This window comes from Drosophila miranda, chromosome XR, assembly GCF_003369915.1.
Source record: "Drosophila miranda strain MSH22 chromosome XR, D.miranda_PacBio2.1, whole genome shotgun sequence".
In the NCBI taxonomy this organism is placed as follows: domain Eukaryota; kingdom Metazoa; phylum Arthropoda; class Insecta; order Diptera; family Drosophilidae; genus Drosophila; species Drosophila miranda.
This window is the reverse complement of record NC_046674.1, coordinates 29777873-29784268: the sequence shown is the minus strand read 5'-3', so window position 1 is coordinate 29784268 and position 6396 is coordinate 29777873. Positions and strand designations below refer to the sequence as shown.

Below are 6396 nucleotides of genomic sequence, written 5' to 3'. Positions count from 1 at the left end.
CTAAACTTACGTCAACTTTGTCTCTAGCTTTATTATGGATTTCCTTTTTCTTTATTCTTTATTTTCATTGTAGCTTCTATCCAAGGGCACTGAGCGCCTTAAGTTTCTCCATTAATTCGATTATCAGGGCCTGCACTCGTGCCACAAAGTCTTTGATGATCTCGCGACGTGCCGATGTTGTTGTCGTAGCCTCCTGCCGCGATATCTGGCTGGGCATGCACCAGGCCATCGGCAAAAGCACTGCGTATTGGTTTAAAGGGAAGAGATAGGTATTCCTTGCCTTGCCACACAAATAACTTACCACAGAGCGCAGCAACGAGAGTAACTACTACTTGGCCTGACATACTTGCATCGAAAACTGAGCTCGACACAGTCAGTGCGCTTCTATAAATAGTCGCGAATCCATAACCAATATAGAGTCCTACGTGTAGGTCAGGCCTAGGTAATACACGTAACAGAGATAAAGTTTGATCCAAGAATTTATGGCCTTTTAGTCGAAGCTTGACTTTTGGAAAGACAATAAGTACATACCAGTGTCTAGAATTCAGGCTGAAGTAAGTGAGAATAAGTGAATAACTTTGCAGTGCTGAAAGTTGTATTATTAAAACAAATTTCAAAAGATGGAAATTTCTTTAAAATGAGCTTAGTTTTTGACCCAGCTTCTTCATCATTTTTTAGTTAGATCAACCCATAATAATAGCCTCCATAATAATTCCACAATCATATACAATGCTCAATATAATTCCATTTAATTTCAATTTACACAATTTTTACAAAAATATTGCCCGAAAGTTAGCTTAGAGAAATTCAAGTTTGATGCAGAAAGTGCTGATTTATATAAAGTAACATGCTCTTTCAGATCCTTCATCCAAGTGCAGGGACTCCAGGGAGAGAGGGGAGTCCAGGCAGGCCACCACCGGCACCACCAGTAGCTATCTTTGTCAGGCCGGTAATAGGTTGGGTAAGTGCTCCGCCGGTGGCTCCTTGAGCGACTCCAGCTATGACTGGCTGGGCTACATCCAATTGAGGACGGGCTTGAATAGCGCTGAGGTAGCAGGCTGCTAAGTAAACGAAATTTTAGTCTGATTTTGATCCAAAATTAACCTGTACTGCTACCCACCGCACAGGATGAGGGCCACCAAGATCGTTTTGTTGAACATGTTTAGACCGAATGAAGTTATCGAACTGATTTGTGAAAGAAAAGCAACTGCTTTTATACCCATTCGCTGGAGAACATTCAAGCCGCTTAGAGCACGTACGGCCCCCTACAATCTGAAGCGTGTTCTATGGCTTGTTATGTGTGGCATGGCATCGGAATGGGGGGTTTTCCTACGTCAGCGGCCAGTTCTGGACTGTAAAAACTTTAAAGTATTTCGCTACATCAATTCTGTACAGGTTCTCTGTTCCTTTTTACAGGTGCAGCTGCAGCTGCAGCTCTGAACTCTGTCCATTTCGGTGCAGGAACTCTCTCTCTCTTTCGAAACTTTGCTTTCATTATAATTCGCATTAAGCTCTCGTCACGTTCGCATTAAATAATTATTGTTTTCCGATTTCAGTGGTGGATCAGGGGGAGGAATGCCATGCAAATACTTAATTAAAGGTCCACCGCATTCGTCGCTAGATATCCGAGCTAATCAGATGCCATAATATCTGTCTTTTTTAATCAAATTTCGCCACAATTAAGGACATTAATGGGGGGCTTAATGAGGAGAGTGGAGCTTTTTTTCGGAATTGTAAGAGCTTTTTTTGTAAATCATAAATTAGCAGTTTAATCAGAAAATGCGCTTCTAAGATAAGATATAAACGCTGTAAAGCGGTTAAAGGTGGCTGTGGAAATAGTACTTTTTATCATTTCGATTTTTACCAGGAAAGGGCGCTATATAGAAATTATTGTACCTGTTTCAGTTTTTCAAGACCTTTTGAAAAGCTCTATTCCCTAACATCCAACTGCAGTCACAATCATTCCATTGAAGATCGATGTGTTGCCACTGTCCCATTGAGCAATAGAAATGGTGTTTTTTTTCTGGCCCAGATGTTGTCCAAGTATACGTGACTAATGCATTTGGCGGAACCAAGCAACGGGCTAATCAAATGCAGTACAATGCATCCGGAATACAGACATATGGGGCAATCAGCCAGACATATGCAAAATAGGGCAACAAGTGAGTGCAGTTTCCGGCATGAGAAGAGCTGGCCAAGACGTCATCAGCGAGAGCAAGAGTGAGTGTGAGAGTAAGAGTGACAGTGAGAGAGCGAGAGTTTTGTGTCAGCAGCATCGAAAATTGGGTGATTGGAATCAGGGGGGGGGGACATGATAAGATAATCGGGAATCGCACGTACGAACCACACGTTTCCGGACGTGGCTTGTGTGTTGGCATCAATATAAAAATGAACGAGATGTGGACTCTGAAAATCAGTTTAATTAACAAAATTTATAGAGCACTACACCCCAAGACACACACGAGAGACAGCAGTAGCAGCAGCAGAAGCCTCCATCCCGAACCGCAGGCTAATTAAGGAAACGGAGAGCTGTTCGGCGAGAATAGTCTTCAATCAAACGCTCACGATGCCGGCGACACGTAAACATTTAATTACTCTCGTTGTGGTGACAACCTTAGGTAATTAGTGGCCGCCGTGCGTGTGCTTCCGCTAATTGATTCCAATCCGAGACTGATGGTTTCTTCCCACTAAGCCTGCCAGCTATGTGCCGCCCAGAACTCCACGTTCCTGGCCACCATTGTCAGCTCCAACAACACGCTGCAGACGACGAATGGGACGCGCCACAACGAGACGATCACGATCAATATTAGCGAGGTGATTGCCGCCGCTGAGGCGGAAGGCGACACGGTGACCACCACAGTAGACCCCACCACGGCAACCACGGAGCCTGCTACCAGCACCGAAACATCTGACACGTCATCAACAACAACACTTACATCATCCACATCCACCACACAAGCACCACCATCTGCCCCAACCACCGAAGAATCATCCACAGCTTCAGCACTGACTACAACGTCGAGCACTGTAAATGATACTTCAACCACTTCAACCACACCGCCAACACAAGACACAACAATAACAAACACACCAGACACAACAACCACTGTACCGGACACAGCTACGACCATACAAGACTCAGCCACCACCACTCTGACAAGCACAACCACTGAACCAGTCATACCAACAACAACACAACCATCTATAACCACAGAAGCATCAAAAATTACAGATTCAACGAGTGCCGCAGATTCTACGACTAGAACAGATACAACGAGTACCAGTGATGCAACGAGTACCACCGATACAACGAGTTCAATTAGCACCACGCCGCTGGCCTACACCGTGTACACAATGGAACCCTACCCTGGCATTGTCTATGGCAAGACGAACTCGTTCGGAATACAGCCGCGTAGGCTCCGCAAGGGTCGTCGCGGTGGCCGCAAAGGTAGGAAGTCGCGTCGTCGCACAACCACAACTGAAGGGCCAGGAGAGACCACCACTAGCACCACAACAACCACCACAGCAATCAGCACTGATCTGAGCGAGGACTACGATGATGGTTTAGCCAATAGCGTGCTGGAACCACAGCTCGGTCTGCCCCTCGATCTGGGCAACATCCACAATGTGCACATTTCCCAATAGTGGGACCCATTCGGCGGCGCCTAACGAGACTGAGAAAGATTTTAAAAGTTGTTCTTTTTTGCAAATACATACATATATTCATATTAAATACAAAAACATTTTAACATTACGGCCGACTTATCGTTAAGATAATGGGAAGCGCGATCGAGTGGGACCGATAGATAAATACTTAGAAACTACGACTATGAATGTTATACAGCACCAGCACTCACTCGTAATATTAATGAGCGTGACAAAAACGTGATCACGAATTGTACGACGAGAATTGAGCTCAGTATAATGAACACCTGTGCGGAGGGGCTATCCGCTAGAAGACGATATAATCACGTTAGTCATTATCCTTACCTCCGGCTTTTCTGATGAATAAAGTTAAGTATAAGGAAACAAGGAAGAATAACGAGTAAGATAAAATAGTACCAGTAATGGGTAAAATGGCTAAGAGTAAAAAGTAACATAACATATCCGCGTAAAACAGGATACAGTAAGAGTATACGGATAGAGAGTCGACAGGGAAGAAAAACTCATTAAACACAAACGGACAAATAGACGAATAAACAGTTGGTGTGCAATTAATTTAGCAAACTGTTTGTTCAACACAAACACCGACACACCCTGGTTCTTGCCGCACCCCCACCTTCAGCGGTTCTCATATGCACGAGGCGCACTAAGCAAATACAATTCAACTTCCCCTTTCAACACATAGGCAAAACCTACAGCTGTGCTCAGGCATCTTCTCAGCGAACTCCTCTTTCGGACAGACACTCTAGCCATGATAATGACCCAGAGCCAAGTCAATTAGTAGCGCCTTCTCTGCAGCCCAGAGTCTGAGATGTTAAAAGTCTTGGAAAATCAGAGTGACAGCTGGCCAGGGAGGAATACAAGGACAAGCGGGAAACCCTGAAAGAAGATAGGGTAAATCAAAAATAATTCAAAGAGAAGTCAAAGAAACCCAAAGATAACTCTGAGAAAACCTAGAGAGTTTTCGGAGAAACCAGAAAAAAGTTAGGGGAACACCCAAACAGAATCCAGAGATAATCAAGATGCCAGGGATTAGGGGTCAGTGCATTGAACCGAGCCCTGTACGGCTGCGAAACGGGTATCATGGCAGTCCCCAAATATGCCGCGAGCTTGACAGATTGCCGAATGAATGCACGTGCTTATCATGTGTTGGGCACGTGCTTGGAGGTACACTGCTTTGTTTTGCTCTGCAGGTTCTTGCGTTCGGGCTATAAGTAGCCAAGACATTGGCTTGGACCAGACAGAAGACGAAACGGAACGAGTGAGATCCAAGAGAACATGCTTAAATTTGGCCAAAAACTGATGCTGCTGCTGGTGGCCTTCTTGGGTAAGTGGCACTGGGGGAGGCCTCGACTGAGACGCGACGATATCTCATTACTCTGTGGGCCTTCTTGCAGCGCTACAGACCGTCCATGGATGGCTGGTGAAGCTGCCGAAGCTGGAGAGTCTCGTCGAAAAGCTGGAGGAGAAGAAGGAGAAGGAACTAAGCTGGCTGGAAGGCAAAAAGGAGAAGGAGCTGCTGAAGAAGCTTGATTTCCTCAATTTGTTCAGCGCCAAGGAGGAGGCCAAGAAGGAGAAGAAGGAGGACGAGTGGGAGAAGTTCAAGCAGTGGTGGGAGGAGAAGAAAGAGAAGGAGCTCAGCTTCTTCGAGACTAAGAAAGAGAGCAAGCTGGACAAGCTGGCAAAGAAGGCCAGCAAAAAGACCAATCGAAAACCGAGACCCTGTTGCTACGGCTACCCTGAAGAAGAGGAGCAGACCACTCTGGGCTATCCCGAAGAGGAGGAGGAGGAGGAAACAGAGCCCTACCCAGAGTCCGAGGAGGCGACTGAAAGGCCCTGCAAGAAGAGCTATGGCAACAGTAAGCAGCCCGTATACGTACCAACCAGCTACGATGTGAGGGATGACTCCGCCGAAGGCATACGATACTTCACCTGAGATGAGAGTCTTGCTAATTGGTTTGGATATTTTTGCATTGTGTGTGTTTCCTTTTTACATAATTACATTTTTAATAAATATAATTAAAATTCCCATAGTCGAATGCCCTCCAGCTACACTTACACTTACACTCACTTCCCGGTTCTGTTTCGGTCTCCTGCCCTGGGCTTCGGTTCGGGGATTGGGATTTTTCTTCTGCCGCCTTGCATATCATTTGCATATAAATTGAATTCCCCGGCTCTGTTCGTCTCTTGGTTTCTTGCCCTCGCCTAGGATTCGTGTAGACAGCCAATATTTTATACATTTTATGTTCACACATCCATGTGCTGTGTGCTGTATGGTGTGTGTGGAGTGTGTGGAGTGTGTGGGGTATCTGCCTGTTTGATCCATCATACAACATACCGATGGTGGCATCCGTATCCGCAGTCGCAGCCGCAGCCGCATTCGCGTCCTGTCAGCGACACTTCATCTGAGCTGTCAGTCGGTGGCTCGGCAGGCGGCAACCCAATGACACATTGCGCCCATTATTTGCATAAAACGTTGGGCATGGTGCGAGTCTGTCTCTCGGTCTCCGGTCCAGCCCAAAGTGGTTTATCCTGTCATGACTCCTACTCGGGCACAGTTGGGGGCTGGTCAGAGGTGAGTGTTTGGCATGGCGTGGCATGCGCTCACCCATCCAACCACTAAGCATGGGATTCTGTTCAGAGATCTCCCGTTCTCTTTAAATGAGTCAGTATTCAAGATTTCATTTCCCTATATTCCATGCCCACCATTTAATTTCGTAGGGTTCCATTTCT

The 6396-nt window shown here is 46.0% G+C and overlaps 4 protein-coding genes across 5 annotated transcripts; 2 read left to right on the top strand and 2 right to left on the bottom strand.

Moving 5' to 3' along the window:
* LOC108150931 lies at window positions 1–417 on the bottom strand. Its single transcript, XM_017279261.2, has 2 exons — window positions 302–417; window positions 1–240 (listed from the first exon to the last, which is right to left on the bottom strand). The coding sequence occupies exons 1-2, from the start codon at window positions 342–344 to the stop codon at window positions 77–79; spliced, it is 207 nt and encodes a 68-aa protein (XP_017134750.1). The 5' UTR covers window positions 345–417; the 3' UTR covers window positions 1–76.
* Window positions 418–725: 308 nt separating this feature from the next.
* On the bottom strand, window positions 726–1230 carry LOC108150789. Of its 2 annotated transcripts, none has more exons than XM_017279091.2 (2): window positions 1121–1230; window positions 726–1058 (listed from the first exon to the last, which is right to left on the bottom strand). In XM_017279091.2, exons 1-2 carry the CDS (start codon window positions 1221–1223, stop codon window positions 865–867), a joined length of 297 nt encoding a protein of 98 aa, XP_017134580.2. In that variant the 5' UTR covers window positions 1224–1230; the 3' UTR covers window positions 726–864. The 2 variants fall into 2 exon arrangements, with proteins under 2 accessions (XP_017134580.2, XP_017134579.1); XM_017279090.2 differs by having other exon boundaries at window positions 726–1061; window positions 1121–1194.
* Window positions 1231–2117: 887 nt separating this feature from the next.
* LOC108153775 (cell wall protein DAN4) lies at window positions 2118–3754 on the top strand. The gene is made up of 3 exons (XM_017283916.2): window positions 2118–2220; window positions 2439–2618; window positions 2693–3754. The coding sequence occupies exons 1-3, from the start codon at window positions 2181–2183 to the stop codon at window positions 3643–3645; spliced, it is 1173 nt and encodes a 390-aa protein (XP_017139405.1). The 5' UTR covers window positions 2118–2180; the 3' UTR covers window positions 3646–3754.
* Window positions 3755–4885: 1131 nt separating this feature from the next.
* LOC108165518 (cilia- and flagella-associated protein 251) lies at window positions 4886–5687 on the top strand. The gene is made up of 2 exons (XM_017301575.2): window positions 4886–4990; window positions 5061–5687. Exons 1-2 carry the CDS (start codon window positions 4942–4944, stop codon window positions 5597–5599), a joined length of 588 nt encoding a protein of 195 aa, XP_017157064.1. The 5' UTR covers window positions 4886–4941; the 3' UTR covers window positions 5600–5687.
* Window positions 5688–6396: the final 709 nt, after the last annotated feature.

Excerpts from the sequence above, each read along its gene's own strand:
- LOC108153775 (XM_017283916.2), top strand. The coding sequence starts at position 2,181 with ATGAGAAGAGCTGGCCAAGACGTCATCAGCGAGAGCAAGA. Across the intron at positions 2,221-2,438 it reads CGTCATCAGCGAGAGCAAGA|AGCACTACACCCCAAGACAC; the intron begins GTGAGTGTGAGA and ends CAAAATTTATAG. Across the intron at positions 2,619-2,692 it reads CGTTGTGGTGACAACCTTAG|CCTGCCAGCTATGTGCCGCC; the intron begins GTAATTAGTGGC and ends CTTCCCACTAAG.
- LOC108150931 (XM_017279261.2), bottom strand. The coding sequence starts at position 344 with ATGTCAGGCCAAGTAGTAGTTACTCTCGTTGCTGCGCTCTGTG. Across the intron at positions 241-301 it reads TCTCGTTGCTGCGCTCTGTG|TGCTTTTGCCGATGGCCTGG; the intron begins GTAAGTTATTTG and ends ACCAATACGCAG.
- LOC108150789 (XM_017279091.2), bottom strand. The coding sequence starts at position 1,223 with ATGGGTATAAAAGCAGTTGCTTTTCTTTCACAAATCAGTTCGATAACT. Across the intron at positions 1,059-1,120 it reads GGTGGCCCTCATCCTGTGCG|CCTGCTACCTCAGCGCTATT; the intron begins GTGGGTAGCAGT and ends TTTACTTAGCAG.
- LOC108165518 (XM_017301575.2), top strand. The coding sequence starts at position 4,942 with ATGCTTAAATTTGGCCAAAAACTGATGCTGCTGCTGGTGGCCTTCTTG. Across the intron at positions 4,991-5,060 it reads GCTGCTGGTGGCCTTCTTGG|CGCTACAGACCGTCCATGGA; the intron begins GTAAGTGGCACT and ends GCCTTCTTGCAG.